At 41.1% G+C, this 14,477-nt stretch overlaps 1 protein-coding gene across 1 annotated transcript in view; it reads right to left on the bottom strand.

The window, feature by feature from the left end:
• Window positions 1-14,477, bottom strand: part of trpm2 (transient receptor potential cation channel, subfamily M, member 2) — a 79,808-nt gene that overhangs the window by 42,379 nt on the left and 22,952 nt on the right. The window contains exons 11-17 of the mRNA XM_060930587.1: window positions 12,524-12,626; window positions 11,920-12,032; window positions 9,596-9,934; window positions 9,129-9,272; window positions 3,795-3,927; window positions 632-777; window positions 417-529 (exon numbers count right to left, since the gene is read on the bottom strand). Coding sequence (XP_060786570.1) covers window positions 417-529; window positions 632-777; window positions 3,795-3,927; window positions 9,129-9,272; window positions 9,596-9,934; window positions 11,920-12,032; window positions 12,524-12,626 — 1,091 coding nt within the window. The remainder of the gene's footprint in view (window positions 1-416; window positions 530-631; window positions 778-3,794; window positions 3,928-9,128; window positions 9,273-9,595; window positions 9,935-11,919; window positions 12,033-12,523; window positions 12,627-14,477) is intronic.

The following is a 14,477-nucleotide window of genomic DNA, read 5'->3' as shown; positions in this document are numbered from 1 at the left end:
TAATAATAATAATAATAGGCGGCACGGTGGTGTAGTGGTTAGCGCTGTCGCCTCACAGCAAGAAGGTCCTGGGTTCGAGCCCCGGGGCCGGCGAGGGCCTTTCTGTGTGGAGTTTGCATGTTCTCCCCGTGTCCGCGTGGGTTTCCTCCGGGTGCTCCGGTTTCCCCCACAGTCCAAAGACATGCAGGTTAGGTTAACTGGTGACGCTAAATTGACCGTAGGTGTGAATGTGAGTGTGAATGGTTGTCTGTGTCTATGTGTCAGCCCTGTGATGACCTGGCGACTTGTCCAGGGTGTACCCCGCCTTTCGCCCGTAGTCAGCTGGGATAGGCTCCAGCTTGCCTGCGACCCTGTAGAAGGATAAAGCGGCTAGAGATAATGAGACGAGATGAGATAATAATAATAATTGGTGTTACCTATAGACCAGAAAATCAGTGCAGACAAGAGGAAAGAAAAACATGCAGAGCAGCAACTTCCAGAGTGGGTTTTCCACTGCTAACTCCCCACACCAGATCTGAGTTAGCAAAGCCTGAGAAAACAGGATTTACTCAACCACATTATATCGAATATAATATTTTCCCAACATAATGATATCGTTTTTGTTGAGAATTTTAAGCCACACTGTGTTTACCTGAACCCCTGAGTGAGCTATGAAAGTCTTGTCATGGGCTTCAAGAGCGAGACACAGACTGGTTGTTTTACCCCATGATGGAGACACACGGGTCAGCAGTTTCTGTGCTCGCTGCTTGTCATGGCGATGGCACTCACTGAACACACCTGTGATAGAAAACAGGAATATACTTCAGTGAACCTGAGTTAGAAATACTTATGTTTGAGGTTACGGTTTGATTTTTTTTTTCAATACTGATTTAAGGCCATAACAACGACTGCATATATGAGTGAACAACATGACAAATTCTTTTAGGCTGAATTGAAAGTTGCCTTTTTGACTGAATTTGTGCAGTAGTACATACTACTGCTTCATGCCAGTAGTATGTATGTTGAAAGTTATTGCCTGAAGAACAACTTAAAATGGCACATCAAATGCTATTGTTATAAATATTAAGCACAGCATTATTAATTACTATGTAAAATGCTAAATTGTAGTTGTATAATTTACATAAATAGATTGACTTTACCATTATGTGCAGTTACTCATCAGAACTGACAAATGTGAGCCGCTCATTCTATCAGGGGAGTCAGTTTAAGCAGAGTGACTGCCTAACCTAACAAGCTACTGTGCAAAAGTCTTAGGCATCCTATTTTTTTTTTTTTAGTGCAAACTTTTATTTTTGATTATATTTTTATTTCATGACTTCTACAGTATCGAGTCAGAACAAAAACATTTTAGATTTACAAACATTTGTTTTCTAGTATACAATTTAATGTTACACAATGTTTGTATGACAGTAAAGAAAGCAGCATATTATCTAAGAAACCACTTTTTAGACAAAAACATAATGAGAATCTGCATAGGCACCCAAAAACAGAGAATCTGCATAGGTACCCATTGTGGTTCTACCTCTTCTTCTTCTTCAAAATTTGGCACAGTGATTGGGGACAGTCCCCTGATTCTTTTCACCAAGTTTCATGTTTGCATCTCGAATGCTCTAGCACCACCAAAGAGTCAAAGTTGGAGGTGCGTTTATGCAGGTTACTCTATGCCTGATTTTCCAATGGAATTAATAACACTGGATTCCTTGGCTCAAGCCAAGTTCAAAGCACCCCATGAGGTCAATGTTCACCATATTGGATTTTCTGCCATACTGGATTTTATCAAAAACTCCAAAAAGTTTTTACAGTCCACATATTTTGTCCAGTCTTCACAAAAATTGGCAAAGATTATTTTTTGACTAAGCCTCACAAAATGTTATTTGGTGTCTTTTTGATTTGTGAATGCATTCACTCATTATAGTTAATCAAAATCAGCAATGAAATCAGCAGATAGGAAGTGAGGTCATATCCCAGCAATGTTTTGATGTACCAAACCAAACTTGATACATGGACTGTGGATCCATTTTGAGGAAGCACAAAAAATGTAATTTGACCACTAGAGGACGTTGCAATAAGCAAGATGCATTCTGGCGAGTAACTGTTGATGTGTGCCTTATAAAATAATTCTTGTGTCTGGTAATACCATGGGAGACCCAAGGGCTGAGACACGGCAATTGGTTATGTCAACCTACAGGATTGGATTAATAAATAAATACATAAATAAAACTATGGAAAAAATCTTTTGGATTTTTTTGAAAGGTTTAAAAAATGTTCACAGGTCACAAATTTAGTCCAGTCTTTGCACAGATAATCTATGGACTAAGCCTCACAAAAGTTCTCAGATGGTTTTTAATTTTCAAAACCGTTTGCCTGTTACCGGCTATTAAATTCGGCAGCAAAGCCAACAAACAAGAGGTGAGCTCACATCTAGGCCAATCTTTGGTCAACTTACACGAAACTTGCTGTGAGTGGATACAGCCATACCCTTAACAAAATGACAAAGTTTCCATGGAAAGTATGTCCTGCTGTGTTCCTTGGCCCCCTCATCACTGCTTGTAGCTATTATTATTGTTTTTATTTCTTTGCTCAAGACTTTTGCACAGTATTGTACTTTGAGTTTTAGCGAAGGTTAATAATTACTGTAGCACAAACTGCTGAAAAAGTTAATCCTGACATCTTTCTGTTTTAGCCAGCATTAATTTTTCAGCAGTTTGTCCTACAGTAGCTCTTCTGTGGGATTGGACCATTTGGGCTAGCCTTCGTGCCCTATGCAAATTAGTGAGCCTTGGCCACATATGACCCTGTTGCCAGTTCACCGGTTGTCCTTCCTTGAACCACTTTTGGTAGGTACTAACCACTGCATACCAGGAACACTCCACAAGATGTGCCATTTTGGAGATCCCAGTCATCTAGAAATCATAATTTGGCCCTTGTCAAAATCACTCAGATCCTTATACTTGTCCAGTTTTCCTGTTTCCAAAACATCAACTTCAAAAACTGACTGTTCTCTTGCTGCCTAATGTATCCCACCCCTTGACAGGTGCCACTGTAATGAGACAATCAAATGTTATTCATTTCACTTGTCAGTGGTTTTAATGCTATGGCTGCTCAGTGTATAAAGTCATTGTGTCATAATCAGGTATAACTAATCTGTTCTCCAACCTCACCTACAGGTATTTTGCAAGTATTTTTGAGGTTGTTGAGTTTGTACATGCTCACATTTGCTTACTCTAATATGTGTTTGATTGGACAGATATGCCATATGTTACATTTTTGTCTGGTTGCTTTTGTCAGGGGAAGCTTTAACTGAAAATATAGCATCACCACAATAATGAGTATGTATCTGTCTTATGTATCTAGCCAAATAATCAAAATAATGTCTTGTAAAATGTACAGTATGTTTTGCATGGGTCATCTCAGTCTGCAAATCTGACCTCCACTGAAGAACATGCACAAACCTATGAAACCTTAGAGCTTGCAGTTATCTAAATGAATGAGCATACAAGATCCCCCTAAGTGTTTCCACCTTGTTAAATAATTCAGGAAAAGGCTAAATCCTATTATTCTATCCAGAGGAGGCTTAACCAAATATAAATTGTTGGCAGACAAAAAGCAGCAGTTAATATTGAAGTAAAACTGTACTGTGACTGTATTTGTTAAATTTAAAAATGTCATTACACATTATTATTATTATTATTATTATTATTATTATTATTCCTAATTTTCATGAAAAGTGCCACTATATGAAATCGGTAGTTATATGAAAAGGGTATATATGCTGAAGTGTGTATATACTATACCAATGGCTTGTTTCTCATAGTGATCAGCAAGCTCTCTCATCGATTCAGCATCTTCCCCATTATCTCCTGCTCCCTGAGCAAGCTTCTTCAGAATTTTACTGGCAGCCAGAGCAGCAGCAATACAATCACTGCACTGTGCTCACACACACACACACACACACACACACACACACACACACACACACACACACACACACACACACACACATTATGTCTTTGATCAGTTCTGTTGGTTAATTTTTATGTATGCCAAAGCAGTCTTAATTCTAGTCTGCTGCACATTAGTTTCTGCTGTCAGGCTGGGCTTTCTATAGGGTTGTGTAGCTGAGCCTTCTGCTCATTTTGTTCCTTTTGCAATAATAAAGCAACAGAGCTTAGTTTTTTCTTTTTACAGGGCTCAGCAGAAGGTCTGCTGTTCACTTTGCTCCTTATGTCACAGCAGCAAAGGAAAATAATCAACAGTCAGCAGAGACTTGGCCTGTTACTTATGTCTGAACCCAGAACTGATTTTGGGCTTGTTTTGGGGAGGGGCTTATACAGTAATTGAAGATTTGTTCTCACAGAGAAGAATTTCTTTGAATTGTGGATCAATTGCTTAATTTCATACATATTTGTACACACAAACACCTGGAAAATAAGGTGAGGTTATCATATAGTTTATTAAAATAGAGAGAATCTATCAATCACACCAGCTCAGAAAACCCCCGTTTAACCAGGGCATAGCTCTTCACACTACCACTCCAATCATGCTGAAGGGACAGCTCTACTTCAGCTCCGGTGTTCTGGATCACAAGAGGCAGTGTGGCCAGGATACACAGCCAGCTAAGTGCACACAGCTGGAGCAGCTTAAGTGACACCTGTCTCCTCAAGCAGCCAGGGGAGTATAAAAAGGCGCCACCAACCGTAGTGGGTTTCCCAAAAGCCTCTTAATGCTCAGAGCATCTTAACTAGGAGAGAGAGTGTTCATTGTGTTGCTCGCGCCACCATTTAATGATGATCTTTGTGCTACGATGCTTTTAGGAAACTTGGCACAGGTCAGTTAGGTTCCTACAGGCTCTTCCTTCTGGTGAATGCATGGCTGTTGGGATGAGTGCTCCCCAAATGCCTGCTGAGCTCATTGAGGCCTTGGAGTATGCTCTAGCCACGTCTGGGTCATTCATGAGCGAGGTGAGAGGGTATTGACCATTGAGGTGGTTCCTGACCTTCCTGTCCCTCTCCTCTTAGGCAGAGACTAGCCTGGTTTCCTGAAAGAACTGCCCACCATGTGGAGGTTGAACCGAGGTCTGGATCCCGCTCCACGTCACTCCGCTATGTGTACCTGGCTTGCAAGCATGAGGACAATGCTGACCAAGCCACTGAAGGCGAATTTAACATCACCAATAACCCACTCTCTTGTGTATCAGGAGGTGACCTGAAAGGGGAATTTCGGGTGGAAACAAAAGCAAGATGAGCTGCTGAAACACTGTTGGGGTCAAGTGTACATCATTGAGGGTTAAGACCCGCAGCCAGGGCAACCTCTCCTGGCTTATTACTTCTTTATCTGTCAAGGGCCTTTGTATTTCCATGTGGAACACCAGAGCCAAGCCTCTGACCTGCTAGTGGTTCCCTGCTCTAAAGTTCATGTGGTGATGCACCTTGCCCATTCCCATACTTTGGGCAGCTATATAGAGAGCTGCAACACCATGAAAATCCAAGACCATTTCCTCTGGCCAGGGATGAACATGGAGGTCAAAAACTTCTGGCCCGCAGTGTCAATGCACTGCCCCGAAGAAACCACTACCTCAAGGCTGTCCCAATGCAGAAGGCCACATCAAGGAACATCGCTATTGAGCTTGTTCTGCTGTTTACCAATATGAGTCTCCCTAAAGACCTCCTCACTGACCAAGGTATATCATTTGTCTCAAGGCATCAAGACAGATGTGTGCCAGTTGTTGCAGGTGAAGCACATCCGCATCTCAGTCTACCATCCCCAAACTAACGGTCTGGTAGAAAGGTTCAACCAGACCTTGAAGAGGATGCTATGGCATGTGGTGGATGAGGAAAGCAGGAATTGGGACCTTCTTCTCTGCTGTGTACTGTTCGTAGTGCATGAGACCCCACTGGCCTCCACTGAGCTCATGCCATTGAAGGTCATGTTTAGGAGGAGACCCTAGATGTAGCAAAGGAGCCCTGGGAAGAACAGCCATCCCCTTTCTGTACCACCATCAAGAATGTAAGAGAGATGCAGGAATACATTAACAAGGTGGCCCCCATTGTCTGACAACACATGCTCGAGGCCCAGGCCAAGCAGAGCAGGATCTACAATTGCCCTGCACAGCCCTGGGAGTTCCTGCCTGATGACCACATCCTACCTCCCTCACAGGTTAGCAAGGTCTCAGAACGAGTTGGCCCCATCAATTATTGCCAACAACTTCGCTGAGGAATTCTTGGTTGGATCATGTTAACCTGCTCAAGCATTGGATTGAACCTCTCCCGATTCTGTCAGTACATGCTCCCTAGAACCATCAGGACATGCCCTGATCCAGCGGGGTGAAGACCTCATGGCTTGACTCTAACTTTCAACATTATCTTGTGGACTGCAACATTAGTCATTGAGCTGTTCATCACGCCAAGGGCCAAACACACAGATATAGATAGTCTACCCAGGGACACCACACCTCCCTTTTCATCTCGGAGTCCAGCCCAGGGAAGAAGTCATCAGGGCAGTGGTAACAGTGGAAACCAGAGTCTCACTGGCAATTTTGTGGTCATGGTAGATGTCTGGTGAATTCTGGTGATTTTTGCAGGTGGCTATCTCTATGTTGTTGCCAGCACCATCAAGAGCCACAGCATTCTTAGTAGAAACTGAAATCTGATACAGTAGCCTGCTCTCATGCTATTTGCACTCATTACGATGTTTTTCATGTGGTAAGGTGTGAGGGTAGATATTGTGCTCACTGAATCAAGCTCTACACTGATAAACTAAGTGAATCCCCTCTTTGTAAGAATGCTTTTCTAGGCAAGCTTTGAGATGTGTGTGAAACAAGATTATATGTGTCCTGAACAACCTGTTCTGTGGTGGAGGCATAAAGAGGCTAGTTGGCTACAGGTGGGAGGATCCTGCTACCTCTGGTTATCAGAGGTGACCAGAGGTGGGAAGTACAAATACTTCGTTACGGTACTTTTGGAGAGTTTTCAGGTATCTGTACTTGACTTGAGTATTTATTTTTCTGGCAACAATTTACTTTTATTCCCTGCATTTTAACACAAATATCTGTACTTTTGAGTCCTTACATTTTCAAATCAGGCTTGTTACTGTAGTTTTAAATGCATTTGATGGGATTTCTCAATTATTTTTATTTTGCATTATTGCACACCTTCCCAACATCAAGACCAATTTTAACCTAAATGAATGGCACAATAACACAGAGAAAAGATGACCATTTAAACCAAGCTAATCTGGCAATCTTGACTGTAAACTAAAACATGAGCTTCATTCAAATTCAGTAAACTGATGTGAATGGGTTTTCTTTGAATTTTAAATGTTTTTGTGGAAACATACCAAATTGTTTGTTTGAAATACCTAACCCTTCAGCTGTATGTGCTGTATGTTCTTCAAAATTTTCAAATAAGTTATTAGCAAGCATGGACGCCTAGGAAGGTAAGGATAGTTACCATTATATAGAGCTGGGTTGTCAGTTAGCATGCTGTACATAGCTAATCAATATCGATTGCACATGCAAGTGGATTATTTATTTGGCATTTGAAATATTTGCAGTGGAGCACCCTATACAGTATTAATTAATAATTAATTTAAGAAATTGTTCTGCAGTTATATATTCTCTCATCTCATTATCTCTAGCTGCTTTATCCTGTTCTACAGGGTCGCAGGCAAGCTGGAGTCTATCCCAGCTGACTATGGGCGAAAGGCGGGGTACACCCTGGACAAGTCGCCAGGTCATCACAGGGCTGACACATAGACACAGACAACCATTCACACTCACATTCACACCTATGGTCAATTTAGAGTCACCAGTTAACCTAACCTGCATGTCTTTGGACTGTGGGGGAAACCGGAGCACCCGGAGGAAACCCACGCGGACACAGGGAGAACATGCAAACTCCACACAAAAAGGCCCTCGCTGGCCATGGGGCTCAAACCCAGACCTTCTTGCTGTGAGGTTCAGTTAGCTATGTACAGAAACAGCCAGTTGAAATGTCCTTCAGAGGGCTACATTTTACATTGATTTTAGAACCTGTACTTTTACAGTTTTAATTGAGTAACAAAGTTAAATCAGTACTTCTTTTGCTGGAGTATTTTTTACATAGGTATCTGTACTTCTACTTAAGTAAAGAATGTGTGTACTTTTGTGACCTCTGGGTGTGACAGGGAAGCCTGCTTGTGGAACATCTGTTGGCTAGAGACAGCTTGAAGGGTAGGACCTTGAACAGGTACACCTGTCTCATGAAGGTAAATCTCAAAAGAGACCTGTGTTCTAGAGAGACAGGAACAAGAAAATATGCACCACGCAGGTCTACCAAAGTAAACCATTCTTGTGATGAATGATGGCATGAATAAGATTGGATAACTACCAAGTGAAAAGGGAGAACTTTCAGAAATATCAGTCCTCTTGGAGCTAGAACAGTAGGAAAAAACCCTTCCTTTTTGTGCACCCCCCCCCAAAAAAAAAAATACCATTAATAGAACCTGTTGTTCTTAATGGTTGGGTCTAGTGTTTCGTTTGCATCTCTGTCCAAAAGGGAACAAAATTCTTTGGTCAGAGCAGCACCCTTTTCAGGATCTGGAATTAATGAGGCCTGCAGCCTCGAAAAAGTTGGGGACTGATGGTGGAACTAGAATTCATACCCCCATGACAAGGTCATCAGGATTTATACCCCTGATGTATTTGCTATTCACAAACTTCACTCTTCACAGGTTTTCTCAGATTTCAGGCATTTAGAGGTGGATCAGGGACTCTTTTTTTTATATTTTTTTTGATAGGGCCTTGGATGTGGGGTTCAGTATGCCTGTGGCTCCATTGTGGCCTGTGGGTCTTTGGAGGGGATTGGAGTCTTGAAGCCTGGGCTCTCTAATCTCGTGCCTCAGGGAAAACCTTGTAAGATTGCTTTGCATGCTTCTGGCAGTGTGGACTGTGACATTCATGCCTGACGATAATTGTTGATCAAAATTGTGGAGAATTGAATTTAACTTGTAGGTAGCAGAGAGTTCTAAAAATTATGGACTGCCCATTATACTGAACATCTATTACTAGGCTAATTTGCTGTTAAGTGGACTACTGAGTTATTCTCCAGGAAAAATAACCAAAGAACCCGAGAATGTATTTATATTAGAACCTGTTCCCAAGTGATTTGTGCCAAGTCTTTCTGATTCTGCAGCACACTCCAAAGGAACAGATCTCTATCTGCCTGAGACATTGTGTCTGGGACCGTCTCCTCCTCTGGCCAGGTCAGCTCTTGAAACTGGTTTTTGCGCGTGTTCTGTAAAGCCAAAGGAAAATTTATTATTATTATTTTTTAAATTGAAGTAGATTTCACTGATACGGTATGTTTTGTTTGAAAATGTTGATAAGCATGCACACACTTGCACTTACTCTACTCTAATCTGAGATATGAAGACATACAGATGTTTTGCACTTGATAAAATTATTGTCTAAGCTTATTAAGTAGTTATCCACCTTAAAGCATATTCTTCCATAAGTATAATACATAATTACTTGATAATTACATTATTAACTGCACTGAAAAAAGGTATGTGGGATATAATGTGAGATATAAGTCTCTGTGGTCTCATTCAAACTCACTGTAAAACCCTTGTTGTCACTGGGCATCTCTATTTTGTGAGGGTAAGCTCTATTTTGATAGGATAACCCCTCCATGGGGTAGAGCGGTTGAGTGAAGCTGCCCAGCAGGTGCCGCACTTCAATAGCTACATGCCTCAGGGTAATCTTTGTGCTGTCCTTAGCTTGCTTGGCCACTTTGTGCGAAAACAGACAGCTGGGAAGATGATTATACAGATCACACAGTGTATCTTCATGTTTGAGGAACTGGATGAAGCATAGCCCATTCTCCAGCAGCAGACGTACAAACTCAGCCTTATGGCCCACCAGGGCGGAAAACATGGCCTGGTGCAGATCACTGGACTGAGGGAAAGTAGCACATGGAATAGTTACCATAATTTATTTATTTATTTATTTGGCTAATGTTTTTATCTGAAGTAAAGCTGCAGAATCCAATCCAAGAAGGACTGTACTTAAAGGATGGGTGAGATAGACCTTAATAGGTCATTACCACGGGCGATTGCTCTAAGACAACGAGGGAGGTTCAGCCTCTTCTAAAAATGACAAACATCGTGTAGGATGAATTGCGCTAGGCTTATGTTATAGCCGACCTTATAACATTGCTATTTCAGATCCAGAATCATAGAAATATATGTGCTCAACCCAACTACAGTGCGAAATCATTCCGTTATAACTTTCCCCAGTTCGCCTAATGTGCACATGAGTTTTTCCCCCTCGTGACAACGCGATGCAGCCCAGCCTCAGTGGACTTCAATGGCATTTGGGAGCTCTGCGCTTTTCAGTATCAAAATGCAAGACGATTATTGGACAAATACTGTGAAAACGCCCGCCCACAGAGTCCCACGGACTCCCAGCCTCAGTGGACTTCAATGGCATTTGGGAGCGATGTGCTTTTCAATATCAAAATGCAAGACAATTATTGGACAAATACTGCGAAAACACCTGCCCACGGACTCCCAGCCTCACAGTGGGAGGGACATGGCAAAGCTTTCTGCGAGGAGACTGGTGATTGGTGAAAGCGGCCAGATATTTTCTTTGATTGACAGCTTGTTTCAACTATAGACAGGTAGCAGTGAATTTCAGTTCAGTCCCATGCGGATTCGCAAGTGGTGTGGCGTATTGTAAGAGATCAGCTTACATTTCGATTTCATTCATTACATACGGTTTCTACCAGCTTTTTTAGTTTGTATATATTTTCATTGTAAATAAAGTGTAAATATAGTGTTGTCAAGTTTGCTATCTTAGTTCCAGAAATTTCATTTATTTGAGTGACTGAACTTGAACTTGAGGGGGCTAGTCAGCTAGCAAGAAAGCTGTGCACAGATGCCAAGCATTGTTGATTTAATTTTGGCGAAGCCATTTGCCAGTCTTCCTTTCGAGGAAAAAATTAAAATTAAAGAGCAGGGTAGACCAACGCCTCAAATTGACTTGGTGAAAAAGGTAGGGATACGTGACCCACATCAACAACAGTAAATAGGCTACTTATGTCATGGATGGACCAAAAATATAGAATCTATTTAAAATGTTTATGCTGAGTATATTATATTGGAATATATATATATATTTCTGGATATGAATTAAACATAGCTACAATTTGTAAAACATTTTTAAACAAAAACACAGCCGAGAACATTTCACACTACAGACCTGGATTAAAAGTGAAGGGTTATCAAAATTGTCAATAAGTAAAATATAGGGAAAGTGTCATTGACACCCAGCTCTGTCTTTGGCTCCCCAAGGTCAGTGCTTGTGCATATTCCAGAACACTCTGCTGTTACTGCTGAGGTTCCTGCCAAAGAGCTGCTTTCAATCGTGATCAATTTTTAAACAACATGCCACATGCCACAATTTTAAAATATAAAATGTTAAAATATACCCCCCTCCCCCCAACACCACCATCATGTATATTGGACAGTAGGCTAATGGGCCAAAAGAACCTGTTATTTCACAGTTTGTGACCCTGCCAACAATCAGCCAGATCAGAGGCAAGAGTATGGGCAAAATTGATGTGTTTTTTCTTCTTTCTTTTAAAATCTGGAAATATCGTAACCGACCAGCCTCCCCTGTTTGAAAGACTACCAGCCGCCACTGGTCATTACTCAATACTCAGTATTCTGTCAGGACTAATAGTACACATTAGTTACAAGAATAGATTAATACAGAGCTGTTCTGAATTATTCTATAGAATGTTCCTTTCACATAAAATATGAAAAAAAAACCCAGACATTTAAATAAACAAGGCTTGTATGATTAGATTTTGTTCAATTAAAAAAAAAAAAATTAGAGCAGAGACTTCAATAGCGCTGAGGTATAAATATTTAACAGACCTTCCATTTACTTTCTTCAGTGAAGATCTCACTCTGTGCAATGTCAACCCGGTTCCAGGCCACAGCCAGGTCCAGCTGTCTCTCTCTGTTCACACTATCACTGCACAGGGGGGCTGTGGAGATAAAGCTAGTTTTCCTCTTGTGTTGTTTATCAATTACCAACACAAAAAAAATTTGAAGAAAAACTTGTACTGTGTAAAGAATTCATGCAGGTTACACATCATCACTTTGATCATCTTAATGTAGAACTAATTGTTTTAAAGCATTATTCAGGGTCTACTATGAAACTGAAAATGAAGGTCTGGTGAAGTATAAGTGCCATCCATCAATAAATCCTGGGAGTTTATAGTATGAGGTTCGATAATTTCACGTAATATGAATAAGCCATTCACCAGACCTAGTGGAAAGCTAGCAGATAACAGACTATGTTAAATCCATAGCCACTAATGGAAGCGTAAAGCTGTACCAGACTTTGCTTGCCAAATTTTCCATAAGGGTACTCTATACCTTACGGTCATGAATTTCTCTGAGTATTAATCACTGAGTATTTCCAGCTAATGAAAGGAAAGATAGTTACCAATGGAGAAATTAGATCAAATTGCACCTTTTAGAAAAGCTTGCAGAATAGCTACATCCACATCATTGTTTTTCTCCTCGTCAATGCGGAACACCGTCAGCAGCTGTGGGAACTGGATAATATCTTGAATCTGTGCAAAATATGGTAATACATTAGTGGGAGTGGCACATCCATCCATTATCTATGGCAGTTATCCGTCAAGGTCACAGGGAAACTGGAGCCAATCCCAGGTGACACTGGGCAAGAGGTGGGGTACGCCCCAGGCAAAGTTACCAATCTATCACAAGGCTCACACAGAGATGAACAACCAATCACACTCAATAATCCTAACCCACGTAGGGATAGGCTGCCATGCCGTAGCCATAGTAACCAATTCCCTTTCACTTTACAGCATTGAACACACCAATCCCTGTACTCGATGCCATGTTCTATCTCCGCCCATTCTTCTGACTCCCTGTAATTGTATTGGATACAGAGATGATACCGGATACCAAATGCAGTGACGTCACAACTGTGCTTAAAACCCCCGGCGAAATCGAAATTCCTTCTCTCTGGCGGTGGGTTTCCAAGTGTGAAAGAGACATCGTTGCATCTGTGCTAAAGAACAAAGAACAGAGAACAAAAAACGAGCTATTGATACCGGACCTTTAGCCAAAGTTCAATGTATTTGATCTTCGTATAGTTGTAATAATAACTGAACCGGTTAGTTACTGCAGCCCACGCAGTATTTTAAAGAGGAAAGGCAACCAGATCCCTTTTCCCTTTTGCAACGTCGATTAACTACAAACAAGATTCCTTCCAGATCATTGGACGACCGACGGGACACCAAAGATCTTCAGCTGACGAGCTGTAAAAGCAAAAGGAACAGAACTGTTTTCACCCTGGATCTGCGCTCCGCGCTGTCTTCGGATAACAGATGGCCCACTTTCAGTCGCCAAGCAAGAATGATCTCAAGTAAGGCTGGCATCTGGGCAATTGTTAGTCTTAGTTGTGGCTAGTTAATGTGAAGAGTGTTGTTTATTTGAATTCATTTATGGTTTAAATGCACGCATTTTGATTCACATGAAAATCGGTCTTAGACCGCGTGTTGTTTGATTTCCTTTGTTTACTATCTGTATTTAGTTAGATCATGCATGCATTCTCTCTCTCTTTCTCTCTCTCTCTCTCTCTGTTTTTAACTCCCTCCGTCACACTACACCCCTCAACATTGGGATTTCAGGAGTAGCTAAGGGTTGAGTAGAAGTTGGGTTTAAGGCCTAGCCGAGACTAGTTTTTAAACTACAGATCCTTTGTCTCTCTCTCTCCCTCGTGCGCTCTCCTTGTTGCCCATTCCCTTTTAGGCGAGGCCTAGCACAAGGCTCGTGCATTACATTCACATACTCACACACACACACACACACACACACACACACACACACACACACACACACACACGTGATTTCTCTCTCACATTTTAACATCCACTCGCCCCTACACTGTAAACTTGCATATAGCTTATTACTTCTGATCACCATTATTGCCTTAGTTATCATCATATTCACTACTGATTATTATTTGTATACACTGTATCACCATTTATATTGAATTATTCCTTGGCTGCTATTGTTGCTATATCTGAACAGTATTAGTTTGCTAATTCATGTCAGCTATTTCAATAAATGGCATCTTTGGAATAAACTCTGTCCTGTCTATTGCTACAACATTCACTGAGTGCCAACCTCTGCCAAACAAGTATTCTAATTGCCTTCGCCCATTTGGTTGATATATGAATGTTATAGATCTAGACTAAACATATTACATCAGAGCTACAATACTCACTAAAACTATAGCAACATCACCACTAAGTTATTCCATTGATTTTAATAGTTTAGCTATAAACTATTAGACACTTGAATTAATGATTAATGAATTTATGAGACTGATCCCTTTTTACATGAGACTGATTTGATAAGCCTACACCTTGCACCTACACCCATAACTA

Source organism: Neoarius graeffei, chromosome 9, assembly GCF_027579695.1.
Source record: "Neoarius graeffei isolate fNeoGra1 chromosome 9, fNeoGra1.pri, whole genome shotgun sequence".
NCBI lineage: Eukaryota > Metazoa > Chordata > Actinopteri > Siluriformes > Ariidae > Neoarius > Neoarius graeffei.
Note: the sequence above shows the minus strand (reverse complement) of the source record. Positions and strands in the feature narration are given on the sequence as shown.